We start from the raw sequence: 21,630 nt of genomic DNA, 5'->3' as shown, positions 1-21,630 counted from the left end.
CTTGCCAATGCACCAGGACAAGCAGGAAGAACTTATGCTAAGCAACAGAATTGACGCATCTAATGGATTTGCCATTTCTGGGGTAGCTCAGGGCCGGTGTTATTTTTCTGGAAGGGGACCAATATCCATGGCCCCTTCCCAGCCTATAAATATCATCCAACAGCTGTCTGTTTAGCCTTTGCTGGATATTAAAAATAGGGGGGCCCCACATCATTTTTGGGGGGTTCCCCTTTTTAATAACCAGTAAGTGCTACACAAACAGCTGTCAGCTGATATTAATAGGCTGGGAATCTTTATAGATATTGGCCCCTTCCCAGAATAGTAAAACCAGCCCCCAGCTATCTGCTTATCCTCAGCTGGTTAATAAAAATAAGGGGGACCCCATGCCATTATTTATTTATTTAATGAGCTGACTACAGCTGTCATCAGCGTTGCTTGGTCTCGCCAATCACAGGGAGACCAAGCGAGAATGACGAGAGTTGTAGTCAGCACCCGATGCCTGGAAACAGCACTAACTAGTTTTTCCTAGCCGCGGGTACGTGTCACACGGATGTCATCCGTTTGTCATCAGTGTGCACATTTGCGTGACGTACAGTATTTCAGACCAAGCTGCCTTTTGCTCAGACCCATACATTTGAATGGGTCTACGTGTGTAAGTGTCTCCAGTACATGTGAAAACTGTCACCACATGTAAAAGAGACACTGATGTGTAAAAGGGGCCTAATGGACAAAGTTCAGGAAGTCTTGTGATTTTTTTGGGTGCAACTTTGTAAAATTTAGCTGTGCTGTCATGTTCTTTTTAGAAAGAGAAGGCTTTCTCCGGTCAACCAGAAATTTTCCAGACAAAAACCGGACATTTCTGCCAGAAATCCGCATGCGTTTTTTTGCGTTTTTTCCAAATGCATAGAATAGCGGGAAAAATGCAAAAAAAAACCCCCAAAATTAATGAACATGCTGCTTTTTTTACCGCGATGCGTTATTTTCTGGAAAAAACGCATCATGTGCACTAAAATGATAGGATGCATAATGTATGCGTTTTTAATGAGTTTTTATAGCGTTTTTAGCATGAAAAAATGCAAAAAAAAACATGAAAAAACCTGAACGTGTGCACATAACCTCAATGTACATTACTGTCATAAACTTGGAACATTTAATGTGCGGCAGCGGAGATGCAGCTCTTGAGTTTTTTTCTGAGCATTACATGATCTGGCATGGGTGAGATTTTGCTAGTATGTCCACTCCTGGGAAAAATGTCAAATTTTGAATGATTTCTGCTTTCTCACGGCAATGTAGTGATAAACTCAATCTCTTTGTAAATGGCTATATCTTGATGAAGAGGGGTAAATTGATATAAAAAAAAATTGCAAGTTCATAAAAAGTTTAGTCGTAGTGATTGCAACTGGGGTCCATGAGTTTTAGTCGGCCCAAAGGAATATGCTAATAGTATAAATAGTAGATGAGAGTCACTGTTACACTTCATGCATTGGGTCCCAGAAGCTTCAAGGAGTTTTTCATGCAGACCCAGCGGCCGGACCTGAATCGGAGACTAGGGCACCAAACAGTGCCTGCAATACATCCCACACTGTGGGGAAGTCCTGGCCTCTAACACACACTTTCAGCAATCTGCAGTCACACTCTATGACCCCTACCCTCTGCTCTTGATGGCTGTAGTGGACTCTTGATTGGTTGCTACAGTTGCCACTCAAGAGCAGGAGGGGGATTATGTCTTGCTTACTGCAGAGAGCTAAGAGCTTTTCAAAGTAAGGGTCCGCCCAGATAGCACTTGATGGAGCTTGATTAAACCTTCACATTCTCTTCTATGCTCATACTAAAAGCCTTCATAAAGATATGTTTTCACATCTCTACAAGTCTCCTATCAAGGGCTGTCAATAGTTGTACTGCTGACAGACTCCATATGAGAAGTCGAGATCAACAATATGGTCGGGCAATGCCTTACCTTCTGGAGGTGCACGGCTCTTTATATTCTCCATCTTTTATCTTTTAGGTGTGACTGACACATTCAACATTGATGACAAGAAGCCAAGGATTATCCAAGGATCTAAGGATGCATTCTTTGGATATACAGTAAAGCAGCACCTGGTTGGAGACAAGAAATGGTAAGTGCAGATCACCCACAGCCACGCTTTCACACGAGTTTATTACGATGTTGGGTTTACGGCTAGCAGATCATTTCTACAGGTAATGTTAGATATTGTTTTATTTCTTATCCTGTTTCTTATAAGAATAATAAAAAAGTGTGTCTACAAGTGAATCTATAGACAACCAAAAATATAAAACCATATGTTTGTTATACAGTTGTGCTCAAAAGTTTACGTGCCTCGGCAGAATTTTTGCTTTCTTTGGCTTTTTTCAGATAATATGAATGATAACACCAAAACTTTTTCTCCACTCATGGTTAGTGGTTGGGTGAAGCCATTTATTGTCAAACTACTGTGTTTTCTCTTTTTAAATCATAATGACAACCCAAAACATCCAAATGACCCTGATCAAAAGTTCACATACCCTGGTGATTTTGGACTGATAACATGCACAGAAGTTGACACAAATGGGTTTGACTGGCTACTAAAGGTAACATCCTCACCTGTGACCTGTTTGCTTATAATCAGTGTGTGCATAAAAGCTGAGTGAGTTTCTGGGATCCAGACAGACTCTTGCCTCCTTCATCCAGCCACTGATGGCAACAACCAAACTATTTAGCATCAATTTACCATTGTAAGGTGTCTTGATATGGCACCATATTAGAGAGAGATTCTCCCCTACAAGTAATGTTTCTATTAGAGTAATACAACATCCAATGCAATATGCCATGATATTATTTTTTGGGCCAAATTTAAACTGATCACCCTAAATACCTTTCTATATTTCCACAATTGAGGATGTCAGTAACATAGTAGCAAAAGTAAGATTAAAGAGAGCATGTCATGTTAACAAAAAGGTATTAACCTGCAGCAAGTTAATAGCGTTCTATTGCCGTACGGCCACTGCACTGGCAGCCAAGCAATTGAGAGGAAATTAATTTTGTTCTTCCCAGCAGCCTCCGGATTCAGTCATAGAGGCGCGACTTTAGTCACCACTCAGTACATAGGGAGCGACAGCTGTAACCACACCCTGGCACTGACTGACAGCGGTGACTGACGCCAGACCTGTATGACAGAATCCGATGGCTGCCACTGGAATGTTCATTGCCTCCCTGCAGCCAAACGAGAGAGGTTTTCCAAAATGAAGAATGGTGCATTTTACATTATCGTCAAAGGGGAAAAATTAAACATTAAAATCCAAGTGTGAAAATTGACAGCTGACTAGCCTGTCAGAAGAACATCACCTCATCCGTTACTGAGCAAAAATGTAATCTGTAGAAATGTTCAATGAGCAAATCTACAACCCCTGGCAAAAATTATAGAATCACCGGCCTTGGAGGATGTTCATTCAGTTGTTTAATTTTGTAGAAAGAAAGCAGATCACAGACATGGCACAAAATGAACGTAATTTCAAATGGCATCTTTCTGGCTATAAGAAAGTTGGAGTGGTTTTTTTTGTTTTTTTGCTTTTCATGATTCCATAATTTTTTCCTCAGAATTGAGTGATTCCATAATTTTTTCCCTACGCTTGGTTTAAAAAAGCAACCATTACTGACTACCACGTTTTTTGTTCTTGATTTCTTTTAGTGTTTCTTAAAGCCAGAAAGTTGCCATTTGAAATTACTTTAGTTTTGTGCCATGTCTGTGATCTGCTTTTTTTCTACAAAATTAAACAACTGAATGAACATCCTCCAAGGCCGGTGATTCCATAATTTTTGCCAGGGGTTGTACATTCTGCCAGGGGTTTGTCCAGCCCTTACTACAGGCAGTGTAACACAGGATACTTGAATGATTACAAAAATAAGTAGACAGACGTGTGTTCAGACACTCTTGGTTGTTGCAGACGTCCAGGAGAGGATTATGAGGAAATCGATATGAAAAGTCATTCAAAGTGGCGTATTGCAATTGGTTACTGGATAGGAACATAGACATATCACATGGTTGGCCACTCATTTGGCCAAGTAAAGTAAATGGTTGACCTCATCCAGATGCCTGGCCAGCTTAAATATAAAAAGAAGTTAGTACACAAACACTTTCTAAACCAGTGACATAATTTTATTAAATACTCAGATTAAGTAACAACCTTGATTGCACCTAATAAAGTAGTGACAGATGCTCTTTATAATTGTTTTTGACATAGAAGCCACTAGCTACTTTCCAACAATGAGTATTTGATGTTGCAGACTTCCTGCACCTACGGTATTAGGTCAATTAAGTTACTTTTCACTGTGTTTTTGAGTGCATTATTTTACATGTGTATTTAATGCGCGGGGGGGGGGGGGGGGTTAACCCTTTTTGGGGTGTCATGTTTTACTGCTTGGCATTTGGTTTCAGCAAAACTTTATTGATATAGTCATGTGTGGACTACATGCATGTTTGGTGCATTTCTGCAGCCAAAAAGCACTAAAAACATGTATGCGATTATTTTTTCCTACAGATTTTCTGCTTCTAATGCAATTCTATGGGGGAAATCCGCACATAAAATTCATCGTACCTGAAAGAGAAATTGACATGCTGCGGATTTCAAAAACGGACCACAGTTCAGTTTACGACGAGTAAAAAGAAGCACAGTGGGAATGAGATTTTTATAAATCCCATTAACTTTTTCTGCTACTGAAAAAAGCATCCCCAAAAACTCATGGTCGAAACTTAATCTAAATTGCTTTAGCCACTGAGGGCAGCATATTACTCAGCATTGTTAAATCAATATCAATATAAAGGGTTATGATGCGCCCACAAGGTAGTGGGATACTCGGTACCGGGTCCGGTCACACAGGGGGATGTCACGGTGGCTGCGACCTGGACGTGGCCCTGGGCATCAACGTTAAAGGGGTTAAATGTTCAAAGTTTGTCGTGACGCCACCTGTGGCGTTCGGTCAAAAATGAGGACCGACACTGCATTGGAGGGGTCCCCGAGGGGATGTTGCGGCAGCCCAGATGTTACACTTCCCACAGGTGAAGCAGGGTCCCCAGGGGTCCAAAGGTGTGTGGCGTGGATGGTATAGCCGGTGAATAAATGAGAGAAGACGAGTTGTAAGTCTTTACCTGGTTTACTTGTGGGTGACAGGCCACAGTCCAGGGTTAGTGTTAAGCATTCCGATACTGAAAATATCGGGTATTGGCCAATATTCGCTGTATCGGATTTCCGATACTGAGTTCCGATATTTTTAAGATATCGGATACCGGAATCAGAAGTTCCTATAGTGCAATGATGCACTATAATGGAGTGTGGGCTGTGTGTGGGCGGAGACTACATCTGTGTGTGCGGGCGGAGTCTGTGCGTGACCGTGGGGGGGTCTGTGCGGGCCTGCCGGGGGTCTGTACGGGCCTCTCGGTGGTCTGTGCGGCCTGCCGGGGGCCTGTGCGGCCTGCCAGGGGTCTGTACAGGCCTCTCTGGGGTCTGTGCAGCCTGCCGTGGGTCTGTGCGGCCTGCCGGGGGTCTGTACGGGCCTCTCAGGGGATCTGTGCGGCCTGCCGGGGGTCTGTGCGGCCTGCTGAGGGTCTGTGCGGCCTGCCGAGGGTCTGTACGGGCCTCTCTGAGGTCTGTGGGGGGGTTCAGGCATCGTCCGATGGGACTACAGTCCCATCGGGCTATGCCTGCTACAATGGCAGTGATTGACACATTAGCCAATGATGGGACATCATACTACATACATACATACTACATACATACTACATACTACATACATACTACATACATACATACTACATACATACATACACACTACATACATACATACTACATACATGCATACTACATACATACAACATACATACAACATACTACATACATACTACATACATACATACATACTACATACATACATACAGTTATATTAGCGCTGGATTGCGCCTGATGGCCACACGTTTCATCCGTTTTTAGCCGGATCCGTCGCTGTGCGTTTTTTCGCCGGACAGGAAACCGTTCCTCTGTATGTGTTTTCCGTCCGGCAGAAACAGCTTTTTTGACGGATCCGGCAAAAAACAGATGAAACATGTGGCCAATCCGGTGCTAATACAACTCTATGAGAAAAAAACAGATCCGGCGGAAAAAACGGATCCTGCAAATGTGCTTGCAGGATGCGTTTTTTACCCATAGACTTTTATTTGCGATGGATCGCGACGGATGGCCAAACGTCGCGTCCGTCGTGCAACGGATCCGTCGTGTTTTGGCGGACCGTCGGCATGAAAAAACGTTCAAGTCAATGTTTTTTTTTGTCCGTCGTGTAGGCCATTTTCTACCGCGCATGCACGGCCGAAACTCCACCCCCTCCTCCCCAACTTCAGAATGGGCAGCGGATGCATTGAAAAACTGCATCCGCTGCCCACGTCGTGCACAAATTTCACAACGTGCGTCGGTACGTCGGTCCGATGCATAGCGACGGACCCGTACCGACGCAAGTATGAAAGAGGCCTTAATGAGCATTTAATTTTTTAAAAAAAAACGGCAATTTTCTGCTCCAGAGGGGGAAAGCCAACCGCCGGGGCCAATATTTGTAGCCTGCTATGAATATCAGCCCGCAGCTGTCTGCGTAGCCTTTACTGGCTATTAAAAGGCTACGAAGACAGCTGCGGGCTGATATTCATAGCCTAGAGAGGGGTCATGGGATTGGCCCCCCGGCTACAAATACCAGTCCGCAGCTGCCCCAGAAATGGCACATCTGTAAGATGCGCCAATTCCGGCACTTAGCCCCTCTCTTTCCACTCCCGTGTAGTGGTGGGATATGGGGTAATAAGGGGTTAATGTCACCTTGCTATTGTAAGGTGACATTAAGCCAGGTTAATAACAGAGAGGCGTCAATAAGACGCCTATCCATTATTAATCCAATACTAGTAAAGGGTTAATAAAACACACACACATTAGGAAAAAAGTATTTTAATATTCTTCATTTAACCATACTTACCATACTTCAGCGCCTGCAAAAAATAAAAATAAAATAATAAACCGTATACTACCTGTCCGCTGTAGTCCAATTAAGAACGAGTGTCCCATGATGATCTCCCCTACAGAACAGTGACATAAGGTGATGTCACTGCTCTATAGGATCCTCAGTGACACACTGACAGGAGACAATGGCTCCTGCAGTGCATCACTGAGAGGTTACTAGAGTTCAAAGTCTCACTTTATGGCAATTGCTGCGTGGGAAACTTTCTCACACAGCAATGCCAAAAGTGAGACTAGGGACTATTTTTTTTACAGCAGCGGAGGAATACAATGCGGAAGGATACCTTCCTCCTTTCATTGTGTTCCTGGTGCCCCTAGAGAGCGGTCGCATCAGCTGATGCTGCCGTTCTCCACGGGAGATCGTCGTGGGACACTCGTGGATTTCTGTGGATCAGGGAGTATATTGGTTGCTTGTTATTTTAATCTTTTTTACAGATAACACTGGCTTCGGGGATCAAAATGACAAGCAATGGTGAGTATGCACTCTATGTTTTATGTACTGTATGTCTGTATGTATGTATTGTATGTAATGTATGAATGTATTGTATGTAGTATGTATGTAGTAGGTATGTTTTTTTTTTTTTTTTTTTTTTATACATTCAACACATTAGCCGGATGATGGGACCACTACTGTCCCATCATTGGCTAATGTGTTGTGAATTCCGCTCTTGGGCTCCCTCCAGTGGTTGTAAGTGGCACTTTCGTGAGTTCTGCTCTTGGGCTCCCTCTTGTGGTTTCAAGTGGTATGGCTGCTCCTTGGATTTAGCTGTCAGCAGCTGCTTCCACTGATCGTCTTTTCTGCTCGGCTATTTATGCCTGGCTCTATCCTTCAGCCAGTGCCACTTGTAAATGGTTCCTGGTTGGATTCACTTCTCTTTGGATTTCCCAGTTATACTGACCAGTTCAGCAAAGCTAAGTTCTTGCTTGCTCTTTTCTGTCCACAGATTGTGGACTTATCCGATCTGTGCTTTCTATGTTTGTTCAGCTTATCAGTATGAATTAATTCTGTCTTGCTGGAAGCTCTGGGAAGCAGATTTAAGGTACCGTCACACTAAACGACGCTGCAGCGATACCGACAACGATCCGGATCGCTGCAGCGTCGCTGTTTGGTCGCTGGAGAGCTGTCACACAGACCGCTCTCCAGCGACCAACAATGCCGGTAACCAGGGTAAACATCGGGTTACTAAGCGCAGGGCCGCGCTTAGTAACCCGATGTTTACCCTGGTTACCATCGTTAAAGTAAAAAAAACAACCACTACATACTTACCTTCCGCTGTCTGTCCTCGGCGCTCTGCTTCTCTGCCCTGTGTGAGCACAGCGGCCGGAAAGCACAGCGGTGACGTCACCGCTCTGCTTTCCGGCTGCCCGGCGCTCACAGCCAGTGCGGGAGGAGTGCAGAGAAGCAGAGCGCCGGGGACAGACAGCGGTAGGTAAGTATGTAGTGGTTGTTTTTTTTACTTTAACGATGGTAACCAGGGTAAACATCAGGTTACTAAGTGCGGCCCTGCGCTTAGTAACCCGATGTTTACCCTGGTTACCAGCGAAGACATCGCTGAATCGGCGTCACACACACCGATTCAGCGATGTCAGCGGGAGAGCCAGCGACGAAATTAATTCCTGGCCTTTCTGCCACGACCAGCGATATCACAGCAGGGGCCTGATCGCTGCTGCCTGTCACACTGGACGATATCGCTATCCAGGACGCTGCAACGTAACGGATCGCTAGCGATATCGTCCAGTGTGACGGTACCTTTACCCTCCACACCTTTAGTCAGGTGTGGAGATTTTTTGTTAACTCTGCGTGGATTTTTGTAGTGTTTTATACTGACCGCACAGTATTCCATCCTGTCCTATCTATTTAGCTAGACTGGCCTCCTGTGCTCATCCTGGTTTCATTCTGTGTATGTCTTTTCCCTCTCCACTCACAGTCATTATTTGTGGGGGGCTAATCTATCCTTTGGGGATTTTCTCTGAGGCAAGATAGTTTTCCTGCATCTCTCTTTAGGGATAGTTAGCTCTTAGACTGTGTCGAGGTGCCTAGGGAGAGTTAGGAGCATCCCACAGCTACTTCTAGTGTTGTGTTGAGCTTAGGGACTGTGGTCAGTACAGATACCACTTCCTTCAGAGCTTGTTCCATGTTTCTCCTAAACCACAGCATCATAACACTAATGTGTCAATCACTGCCATTGTAGCAGGCATCGCCCGATGGGACTTGTAGTCCCATCGGACGATGCCTGCACACAAATAAAGACCCCCGGCAGGCCCACACAGACCCCCGAGAGGCCAATACACCCCCCCGGCAGGCCGCACAGACCCCCCCGAGAGGCCCACACAGACCCCCCGAGAGGCCCGCACAGACCCCCGAGAGGCCCATACAGACCCCCGGCCGGCCGCACAGACCCCCGGCTGGCCGCACAGACCCCCCGAGAGGCCCGTACAGATCCCCGGCAGGCCACACAGACCCCCGAGAGGCCGGTACAGACCCCCGGCAGGCCGCACAGACTCCCAGCAGGCCGCACAGACCCCCGAGAGGCCTGTACAGACCTCGGCAGGCCCGCACAGACCCCCGGCAGCCCGCACAGACCCCCGAGAGGTCAGGATCTTCAAGGACAGAAAGGGCTTATTTTACTTCCGATATTTGTGTCCCATTGACTTGCATTGGTATTGGGTATCGGTATCGGCGATATCCGATATTTTTTTGATATCGGCCGATACAATCCGATACCGATATTTCCGCATATCGGAAGGTATTGTTCAACACTATCCAGGGTACCAGGCACGGATGATGGTGGTCCTGCCAACTCAGAGGCAAATTAGAGTTCTCTTTTCCCAGTAGAGGTCTATGAGCCTTTCCTACTTGCGCCTTTCTAAGTGAGGTCCCTGCTGCTTTAAGCTTCCTACAAGGTCCTCCAGTTTCCCCCTGTCCTGGGACAGGTACCTGCATGACGGGCAGCTTGAGCCTTTTTACAGGGACTCTCGGATGCCCCGAGCTCCTCCAGTGCTGCTGCTTCTCAGGCGTGGTGCGGGCAGGTGATGTATAGTGTAGTGCCCTCTGGTTCTGCTCTGTGTCCTAGAGTCCACGAAAGCCTCGGGATCCCGATACCCGGCTACTGCGCTTCAGCTCCGAGCGTGCCCTGCCACAGTTCCTCTCTGAGCTCTGTCTCTCTCCTGTGCTCCTTCCCTTCCGGCTGCTCCACATGCAACCCAACAGGTTACTCCTTCCCAGAGGCTGCAGCTCCGTCGTGGCTGCCAGGCCTCTCTCTATCTGCACTACGTCTCTCCTAGACGTCTGCTCTCCTTGGTCTCCCAGGACCAACTAACAAGCTCCTCCTCCAGGTCAGGAAACATAAAGCATAGGGAAGCTCCCCTGAATCCGGGTATTGAGCTCCCCCTCCTGGCCTGGATTCAGAATGTGTTGCATGTGTGTGCCTTACCTGGTGAAGAGAACTCCTTTGCCTCTGAGTATGACATCACCTTCCCCGAAGGAAAAGCAACATCACTGCAGCAACCGGTAACCTGTGGTGCTGCAGTTACATTTATTAGAACGGAAAAAAAAGCCCAAAAAGAAGCCTCCACATGTTTGCATTTTTGTGGTGTGTTTGTATCTCATTTGGGATCTGTAGGAATCTCAAATGTTGGCTATGTCTTATCTGAAGGGATTAAGTTGAGAAGGAGCTTAGATTCTGGCCATGATTCCATAAGAGCTGGAAAGTTTATTAATGTGACTATGAGCCTACAGAAATTATTAGGGCCAGATCACGCTGTTCAAATAGACAAGGTCCCAAATGTCAGCCATGATAGTGAGAGGTACACGAGGTGCTTCTGCTGTACTTTGCACATGATATCTATAGAAATCATAACTAATATTATTGTTGAAGAAGTGATTTGGAAAAAATGGGAGAAACGCCATTATAGCTTTTGATGCAGTTTTTTTTTTAAGGGAAAGTCAGAAGCAGATTTAAAAGAAATGAGGAATATAAACAAAGGAATTATAATTCTCCTTTCTGATGGATAAAACATAAATCAGATAATGAGATAGTCCCTAAGGTCTTTCTCTGCTCAGCCAATTTGTTACATTTGTTCCTAGTAAAGCAGATGACGTGGACTTGCTTCTGTTCGCATGAAAGGCTGAAAGGTTCAGGTCAGGTTCACACACAGCAGTTTGAAGTTATTTGAAGCCATGTTTTGAGCCAATGTTAGTAATGAATCCTGAGGGAAGGAAAAGTATGCTGGAAAAAGGGTACATCTTTTCTCCTATACAGGCTAAAAAATATTCATCATGTCCTGAGTGAGCCTAAAGAAGAAAACTAGTAAAGGACAAATTATTAAATCTGCAGTTGTTCTCCATTATATATTTTTATGCCATGTTCCCATAGTATGGTTGCAACTTGGTTGTTGTATGCAGTTTCCATTATACTCCTCCACTCTTTATAGTCCATCCTCCCTCCAGAAAAAAGCACACAGAAACCACTGCACTCCTGTGATATGCATATTTTAAATCTCTTTGTTAATTTTTTTTTAATACTCAAGGGTGTTTTAACTTTGACTTAGCCCGAGACGAAGCTTTCTGTTTGGTATGTGGACAAGATATAATGCTAGTGTCATATTCTGCTCTTTGCTTCCTATGCAATGAATCAGTTCTATAGTCTAGTGTTACATTGTTGCAGAACCTTCTCCAGTCTCTATTAACTCTAGAGATAAGCTACACTAGGAGATCTGACCTTATCATGTATTTTAGACATATTCCATTGCTTCCTTGAAATTCCCCACAGGATCCACAATTAATAACTCCGTAGAAAAACCTCAAGATCTGAAAAACAATCAAATAACCTTTATGTATAAATACAGTAAGTCGTTCTTCAAAGTAGCGTTAAGATTTACATTGATTTTCTAAACCCATAATTGACCATTGCATCAGGTAGAACACCTCAGACCATCTCAGACCATCTCAGACCATCTGTCAAGAAAAGAAAGATCAAAGAATCTAAAAATTCAATTTAACTGTTTTATTGTAATAATATTTGTATATGAGAAAGTGATGCTGTATCTCTGCCATTGCAGCTCCACCAGTGCCTAAAATCCCGATCTCATTAAAAGCAATGGGAAGTAACACAATTTTAGGATAAAAAGTCATATTTTGTGAAATATTATCATCATAAGGCCTTTATCTATTAACTGACCTAGAGTGCAAGGAAGTTAAAGGGACACTGTCACCTGAATTTGGAGGGAACAATCTTCAGCCATGGAGGCGGGGTTTTCAGGTGTTTGATACACCCTTTCCTTACCCGCTGGCTGCATGCTGGCTGCAATATTGGATTGAAGTTCATTCTCTGTCCTCCATAGTACACACCTGCGCAAGGCAACATTGCTTTGTGCAGGCATGTACTACGGAGGACAGAGAATGAACTTCAATCCAATATTGCAGCCAGCATGCAGCCAGCGGGTAAGGAAAGGGTGTATCAAACACCTGAAAACCCCGCCTCTATGGCTGAAGATTGTTCCCTCCAAATTCAGGTGACAGTGTCCCTTTAACAATTAGCCCTTTTATTGCCCCTAGACCACCAGAAACTTTACCAACATTTGCTGAAAATTTAATTGACCTAAGAGTTCAAGAACACTGAATATGGTTTATGGGTTTACTTAAAAAGGGTTTCCCAGAAAATACACAACATGTGTGACAAATACAGTGGGTACGGAAAGTATTCAGATCCCTTTAAATTTTTCACTCTTTGCAGCCATTTGGTAAATTCAAAAAAGTTCATTTTTTTTCTCATTAATGTACACTCTGCACCAGAGGCGTAGCTAGGGTTTTGGTTCGGGTGGGCAAAACTTCTGAGTGGGCCCCTAACCAGGTAACCTTGATTACAACTCGGTGATGCGCCCTAATACTGGAGGAGAACCTCAGCAGATGACCGCGCTGTTACGGAAGATAATCTCTATATAACGACCAACATGGATATTACCACCATAAGGTCAGAGTTAGATACCAGCCCTACAGAACATAAACAGATCACAGCACAGTTAAAGATAATGACGTCTTTTCTGATGGAATCGTTCTTTTTTCCCGCCTTTTCCATCTGTCCTAGACCGACATGACAACTTCTTCCAGCTACAACTCATCTGCAGAGAATACAACAAAGACACGTTTCACTTCTCATATTCCAGCCCCATCACCATCAATTCCCAACCGGCACAAACTCCTCATCCTGCTGATACCCCAATACTGAGCCGCTGCTGCCGTATGTGACGCTATTATGGATCGTCCCCAGACACAGGGCCGCGCGTTCTCGGTACCGGGCCTCTCTGGTTCGGTTCTGAGGCTGTCACGGTGGCTAGACCCGGTCCAACGACCCTGCTAAGGGGCGTCCAATAAAAGTGGTGCAGTCTGTCAGGGGTTTGTGACGCCACCTGTGGTGTTCGGTCAGGGTGACCGACGCTGCTGCGGGGTCCGCTGGGGTGATGGAATGGCAGCTGGATGGTATACCTTCCCACAGGTAAATTATGTCCCCAGGGCTTCCCAGTAAGATGGATAGTGATGGTGTGAGGTGCAGGCAATAACGAGGACACAAGGTTGCAGTCTCTTTACCTCTTTACTGAAGACTTCAAGATCCTCAATCCAGAGCACGTTTAACAGGGCTATCAGAGACAGGCCGGTCTGATGGGCACTTCCAGAGTTTCCCTCGCAGATGGAAATCATTGCCCACCACTAGCGCCTGTGTGTTGTAGTCCTACCCTGCTGAACATTTGGAATAGTCCTCACAACTGCTGTTCTCGTTCGTTCGTTCTCTACAGCTCTATCTCTCTTTAGTTCCAGATGTTGCTAGTTTCTCGTCCCCCAGTATGTTTTGGCTAGGACGCACCCGTATGACGGGAAGGCTTGGAGGTCTTCCGGGACCCTAGAGATGCCCCTCTCCCAATGTTGCCCCCTATGTCTTCTTAGGAAATTTAAGGTAGACAGCCAACCTATAATTAACTGTCCTGCGGAGTTTGAAGTAAGGCCTGAAGTCAGTTACTCCCGCGGTGTTCCGGCCACCAGCTACGCGCCTCAGTAGGATGTTGCCTCGGTCTCACGGCACGACTCCTACTGGTACTCCATTTTGCTAGATCTCGTTTACACTGTTCCACAATATCCTTCCTTTCTTGTCTCTTTCTTAGGATACCGCCGCAAGGAGGTGCAGGCGCGGTTCCGTAACGTTCTGTTCTGTTCGCTAGGCACCTGCCAGGTTCCCACGCCTGACAGGGACCCCCCTGTGTCTTCTCCCTGCAACACCCCCTGCCACAGGATGTTGCCTGAATCCAACCCAGTCAGCTTCTGACTAACTTTCTATCCAACCCCTAGTTTTACCAGTGTGAGGAGGGGCCCAATAAATAAAGCCTTTTGCTCCCCCTAGTGGCCGGAGTGTGAAGTGTAATGTGTGCTGGTGATACCTGGTCAGGAGAATTCCTTCAGTGCCATCAAACGTACCATCACTCCCCTTGGTGGCAGAGTGTCATACTGCAACGACCAGGTCTCTGGGGCGCTGCAATTACTGCCCCTGATACCCCAATACTGAGCCACTGCTGTCATATGTGACCCTATTACTGCGCCTGATACACCAATACTGAGCCGCTGCAGCCGTATGTGTCCCTCTTACTGCACCTGATACCCCAATACTGAGCCGCTGCTGCCGTATGTGTCCCTATTACTGCACCTGATACCCCAATACTGAGCCGCTGGTGCCGTGTGTGTATGTGTCCCTATTACTGCACCTGATACCCCAATGCTGAGCCGCTGCTGCTGTATGTGACGCTATTACTGCCCCTGATACCCCAATACTGAGCCGCTGCTGCCGTATGTGTCCCTATTATTGCACCTGATACCCCAATACTCAGCCTCTGCTGCCGTATGTGACACTATTACTGCTCCTGATACCCCAATACTGAGCCGCTGCTGCCGCATGTGACGCTATTACTGCCCCTGATACCCCAATATTGAGCTGTTGCTGCCGTATGTGTCCCTATTACTGCAACTGATACCCCAATACTGAGCTGCTGCTGCCGTATGTGTCCCTATTACTGCACCAGATACCCCAATACTGACCCGCTGCTGCCATATGTGTCCCTATTACTGCCCCTGATACCCCAATATTGAGCCGCTGCTGCCATATGTGTCCCTATTACTGCAACTGATACCCCAATACTGAGCCACTACTGCCGTATGTGTCCCTATTACTGCATCAGATACCCCAATACTGAGCCGCTGCTGCCGTATGTGTCCCTAATACTGCACCATATAGCCCAATACTGAGCCGCTGCTGCCATATGTGTCCCTGTTACTGCCCCTGATACCCCAATACTGAGCCGCTGCTGCCGCATGTGTCCCTATTACTGCACTTGATGCCACAATACTGAGCCGCTGCTGCCGCATGTGTCCCTATTACTGCACCTGATGCCACAATACTGAGCCACTGCTGCCGTATGTGACCCTATTACTGCACCTGCTGTGTGGTTCTCTGTACCTCTAAATTCTAAAGCAACTCTTTACAATATAGTAATGCCAGGTGCCAGTGCCCTAGAAAACATTGCCCATATTTTGCCCCTAGAAAGTAATATTGCCCTGTGAGCCCCTTTGATAGCCACAGTAACCTGAGTTCCCCTATAACAATAAGTGCCCACTTTACATTTCATAAAGTGCCAAGTCTCCCCTGTACAGCTCCTCTAGACACAGCATGATGCTCTCTTATTCATAGTATAATGCACCCACACAGTATACTGACTCCTTAGTAGCCCCCAAACTGTTTGATGGCTCCAACAATGAATAATGACCCCCACACTGTAATCTCCATACTGTATGATGGCCACCCTAGATTGCCTCCATATACAGTAGCATAATGCACCAAATAGTCCACAATATAGTATAATGCACTCTCCATATGCAGACTCTATAGCATACGGCAGCCCCGATAGGCAGACACTGTAATAAGGCAGCACCACATATAGGCAGACCCTGTAATAAGGCAGTACCCCCATAGGCAGACTCTGTAGTATAAGGCAGCACCCCCATAGGCAGATCCTGTAATAAGGCGGCAAACCCTGTAATAAGGCAGCACCCCCATAGTCAGACTCTGTAATAAGGCAGCCCCCATATTCAGACCCTGTAATAAGGCAGCATCCCTATAGGCAGACCCTGTAAGAAGGCGGCAGACTCTGTAATAAGGCAGCACCCCCATAGTCAGACCCTGTAATAAGGCAGCCCCCATAGTCAGACCTCTAATAAGGCAGCACCCCTACAGGCAGACCCTGTAATAAGGCAGCACCCCTATAGTCAGACCCTGTAATAAGGTGGCCCCCATAGTCAGACCCTGTAATAAGGCAGCCCCCCCCATAGTCAGACCCTGTAATGAGGCAGCCCCCCATAGGCAGACCCTGTAAAAAGGCAGCACCCCTATAGTCAGACCCTGTAATAAGGCAGCGCCCCCATAGTCAGACCCTGTAATAAGGCAGCAGCATCCATAAAAAAATAAATAAATACTTACCTCTCTTCTTCCTGGTTCCTATGCTGCTCCCGCTGATTGGACACCGGGCAATGACGTCATCGCGCCTGCTGTCAGTGTCGGCCACGTCAGACACCGACACTGACAGGGGATGATGGGAGAAGGAGCGCAGCGCTCCTTCTCCCATCAATGCGATCAGCTGTATCGGCTTAATGTCGGTACATCTGATCTTCCGATGACGGCGGGGGCCACTGCTGGCACCGGGCCCCCCCGCCTGCTCAGAGGCCCCATACAGCTGGCGGCAGAGCAGGGAAATCGATTCTCCCTGCTTTGCCGCAGAATGTAATTGTATTGACGCGCTGCGCGCGCCGATACAGTTACAGTAGCATAGCTCTGGGTGGGCGCCCTCAGAGCACCGGACCAGGGCGCCCGCACCCTCTGCTCCACCGGTAGCTATGCTACTGCTTTGCACCCCATATTGACTGAAAAAAAACAGAAATGTAGAAATTTTTGCAAACTTAATAAAAAAGAAAAACTGAGATATCACATGATCATAAGTATTCAGACCCTTTGCTCAGACACTCATATTTAAGTCACATGTTGTCCATTTCCTTGTGATTCTCCTTGAGATGGTTCTACTTCTTCATTGGAGTCCAGCTGTGTTTAATTAAACTGATAGAATTTGATTTGGAAAGGTACACACTTGTCTATATAAGATGTTGTGAATTCCGTTCTTGGGCTCCCTCCGGAGGTTGTAAATGGCACTTTTGTGAATTCTGCCCTTGGGCTCCCTCTGGTGGTTTTGAGTGGTACTGCCGCTCCTTGGGTTTAGCTTTAGCAGCTGCTTTCACTAATCGTCTCTCCTGGCTCTGCTATTTAACCTGGCTCTAGTCTTCAGCCTATGCCACTTGTCAATGTTCTCTGGCTGGATTCACATCTCTGCTTGGATTCTCCTGGTTTCCTGACCAGTTCTGCAAAGATAAGTTCTGGCTTTGCTCATTTCAGTCCACATGTTGTGGACTTACTGTTCTGTGCATTCTATTTTTGTCCAGCTTGTCATTATGGATTTTTTCTGTTAGCTGGAAGCTCTGGGAAGCAGATTTACCCTCCACATCAGGTGTGGAGTCAGGTGTGGAGATTTTGTAAACTCTGTGTGGATTGTTTTGTAGTTTTTATACTGACCGCACAGTATCCTTTCCTGTCCTATCTATCAAGCTAGACTGGCCTCCTATGCTAAAATCTGATTTCATCTCTGCGTATGTTATTTTCCCCTCCTCTCACCGTCAATATTTGTGGGGGGCTATCTTTCCTTTGGGGATTTTCTCTGAGGCAAGATAGGTTTCCTGTTTCCATCTTTAGGGGAAGTTAGATCTTAGGCTGTGCCGAGGGGTCTAGGGAGCGTCAGGTACCCCCCACGGCTATTTCTAGTTGCGCTGCTAGGTTCAGGGTCTGCGGTCAGTACAGATACCACCTCCTTCAGAGCTTGTCTCATATTGTTCCTAAACCACCAGATCATAACAGTACAAGTGGCCAAAAATTAATTAAATGTATCTCAAAAGAAGGCAAAGAAAGTACTGAACCATTTTTTTTCTGTGCTCTGGTTTGCCTCTTTTTTCCTCTTGATATCTGGGTGGTGCAAGATATATGCTCTGGCATGGATGTTCAGGGTTTGTTTTCTCGTGTGGATCAACTGGCTGCAAGAGTACAGAGTATCCAGGACTATGTTGTCCAGACTCTGGCTTTAGAGCCCAGAATTCCAACTCCGGATTTGTTTTTTGGAGACAGATCCAAGTCTTTGAACTTTAAAAATAACTGCAAATTGTTTTTTGCTTTGAAACCCCGTTCTTCAGGTGATCCCATTCAGCAGGTGAAAATCATCATATCCTTGCTGCGTGGTGATCCGCAAGACTGGGCTTTTTCTCTTGAAACAGGGAATCCGGCATTATTGAATGTAGACGCATTTTTTCAAGCGCTCAGATTATTGTATGACGAACCTAAAGGCCCCGTCACACATAGCGACGCTGCAGCGATACCGACAACAATCCGGATCGCTGCAGTGTCGCTGTTTGATCGCTGGAGAGCTGTCACACAGACAGCTCTCCAGCGACCAACGATCCCGAGGTCCCCGGTAACCAGGGTAAACATCGGGTAACTAAGCGCAGGGCCGCGCTTAGTAACCCGATGTTTACCCTGGTTACCATCGTTAAAGTAAAAAAAAAACAAACGCTACATACTTACCTACCGCTGTCTGTCCCCGGCGCTCTGCTTCTCTGGTCTGGCTGTGAACACAGCGGCCGGAAAGCAGAGCGGTGATGTCGCCGCCCTGCTTTCCGGCTGCCCGGCGCTCACAGCCAGTACAGGAGGAGTGCAGAGCACAGCGCTGGAGGACAGATGGCTGTAGGTAAGTATGTAGTGTTTGTTTTTTTTTACTTTTAGGATGGTAACCAGGGTAAACATCGGGTTACTAAGCGCGGCCCTGCGCTTAGTTACCCGATGTTTACCCTGGTTACCAGTGAAGACATCGCTGAATCGGTGTCACACACGCCGATTCAGCGATGTCTGCGGGGAGTCCAGCGACCAAATAAAGTTCTGGACTTTCTTCCCCGACCAGCGACAGCACAGCAGGGGCCTGATCGCTGCTGCCTGTCACACTGGACGATATCGCTAGCGAGGACGCTGCAACGTCACGGATCGCTAGCGATATCGTCTAGTGTGACGGTACCTTAACTCTGTAGAGCATGCTGAGAAAACACTGTTGGCCCTGCGTCAAGGTCAGGAAGCAGCAGAGTTATACTGCCAGAAATTTAGAAAATGGTCTGTGCTCACTAAATGGAATGAAGAGGCTCTGGCTGCTATTTTCAGAAAAGGTCTTTCTGAAACCCTTAAAGATGTTATGGTGGGCTTTCCTACGCCTGCCGGTTTGAACGAATCTATGTCTCTAACCATTCAGATTGATCGGCGTCTGCGTGAGCGCAAAGCTGTGCACCATTTGGCAGTATCCTCTGAGCATAGTCCTGAACCTATGCAATGTGATAGGATTTTGACTAGAATAGAACAGTAGGAATTCAGACGTCAGAATAGGCTGTGTTTTTACTGTGGTGATTCTGCTCATGTTATCTCTGATTGCCCTAAGCGTACTAAGAGAGTCTCTAGGTCTGTTACCATTAGTACGATACAGCCTAAATTTCTCTTATCTGTGACCCTGATTTGCTCATTGTCGTCCTTTTCTGTCATGGCATTTGTGGATTCAGGCGCTACCCTGAACTTAATTGACTAAAGGTACCTTCACACTAAACGACGCTGCAGCGATCCAGACAACGATCCGGATCGCTGCAGCGTCGCTGTTTGGTCGCTGGAGAGCTGTCACACAGACAGCTCTCCAGCGACCAACGATGCCGGTAACCAGGGTAAACATCGGGTTACTGAGCGCAGGGTCGCGCTTAGTAACCTGATGTTTACCCTGGTTACCATCCTAAAGGTAAAAAAAACCAAACGCTTCATACTTACCTTCCGCTGTCTGTCCCTGGCGCTGTGCTTCTCTGTACTGGCTGTGAGCACAGCGGCCGGAAAGTAGAGCGGTGACGTCACCGCTCTGCTTTCCGGCCGCTGTGCTCACAGTGAGTGCAGGAAAGCACAGCGCCGGAGGACAGACAGCGGAAGGTAAGTATGAAGTGTTTGTTTTTTTTACTTTTAGGATGGTAACCAGGGTAAACATCGGGTTACTAAGCGCGGCCCTGCGCTTAGTAACCCGATGTTTACCCTGGTTACCAGCGAAGACATCGCTGAATCGGTGTCACACACGCCGATTCAGCGATGTCAGCGGTAGAGCCAGCGACCAAATAAAGTTCTGGCCTTCTAGCCCCGACCAACGACATCACAGCAGGATCCTGATCGCTGCTGCGTGTCACACTGAACGATATCGCTAGCAAGGATGCTGCAACGTCACGGATCGCTAGCGATATCGTTTAGTGTGAAGGTACCATTGGAATTCGCCAGGCGCTGTGGTTTTTCCTTGCAGCCTTTGCAGAGCCCTATTCCTTTGAGGGGCATTGATGCTACACCCTTGGCTAAGGATAAACCTCAGTACTGGACACAGATGACTATGTACATGGCTCCTGCACATCAGGAAGATTGCCGTTTTCTGGTGTTGCATAACCTGCATGATGTTGTTGTGCTGGGATTTCCATGGTTACAGAAACATAATCCGGTGCTGGATTGGAAAACTATGTCTGTGACTAGTTGGGGTTGTCAAGGGGTACATAGTGACGTTCCTTTGATGTCAATTTCCTCTTCCCCCTCTTCTGAGGTCCCTGAGTTTTTGTCGGATTTCCAGGATGTATTTGATGAGCCCAAGTCCAGTTCCCTTCCTCCACATAGGGACTGTGATTGTGCTATTAACTTGATTCCTGGATGTAAGTTCCCTAAGGGCCGACTTTTCAATCTGTCTGTGCCAGAGCATGCCGCCATGCGGAGCTATGTTAAGGAATCTTTGGAGAAAGGGCATATTCGGCCCTCTTCGTCACCATTGGGAGCGGGTTTCTTTTTTGTTGCTAAGAAGGATGGCTCCTTGAGACCCTGTATTGATTATCGTCTTCTTAATAAGATCACGGTCAAATTCCAATACCCCTTGCCTTTGCTTACTGATTTGTTTGCTCAGATTAAGGGGGCTAGTTGGTTTACTAAGCTTGACCTCCAAGGGGCATATAATCTTGTTCGTATTAAACAGGGTGACGAATGGAAAACTGCATTTAATACGCCCGAAGGCCATTTTGAATACCTTGTGATGCCATTTGGGCTCTCTAATGCTCCATCTGTGTTCCAGTCTTTCATGCATGATATTTTCCTCAATTATCTTGATAAATTCATGGTCGTATATTTGGATGATATTTTGATTTTTTCTAATGATTGGGAGTCTCATGTGAAGCAGGTCAGGATGGTGTTCCAGATCCTTCGTGATAGTGCTTTATTTGTGAAGGGGTCTAAGTGCCTATTCGGAGTTCAGAAGGTCTCTTTTTTGGGTTTTGTTTTTTCTCCCTCGTCTATAGAAATGGATCCTGTTAAGGTCCAAGCTATTCATGACTGGATCCAACCCACATCTGTGAAGGGTCTTCAA

The 21,630-nt window shown here is 46.4% G+C and overlaps 1 protein-coding gene across 1 annotated transcript in view; it reads left to right on the top strand.

The window, feature by feature from the left end:
- Positions 1-21,630, top strand: part of ITGA11 (integrin subunit alpha 11) — a 276,560-nt gene that overhangs the window by 24,073 nt on the left and 230,857 nt on the right. The window contains exon 2 of the mRNA XM_069766420.1: positions 2,006-2,117. Coding sequence (XP_069622521.1) covers positions 2,006-2,117 — 112 coding nt within the window. The remainder of the gene's footprint in view (positions 1-2,005; positions 2,118-21,630) is intronic.

This window comes from Ranitomeya imitator, chromosome 4 (genome assembly GCF_032444005.1).
Source record: "Ranitomeya imitator isolate aRanImi1 chromosome 4, aRanImi1.pri, whole genome shotgun sequence".
Taxonomy (NCBI): Eukaryota; Metazoa; Chordata; class Amphibia; order Anura; family Dendrobatidae; genus Ranitomeya; species Ranitomeya imitator.
This window is presented reverse-complemented; position numbering and strand designations above follow the sequence as displayed.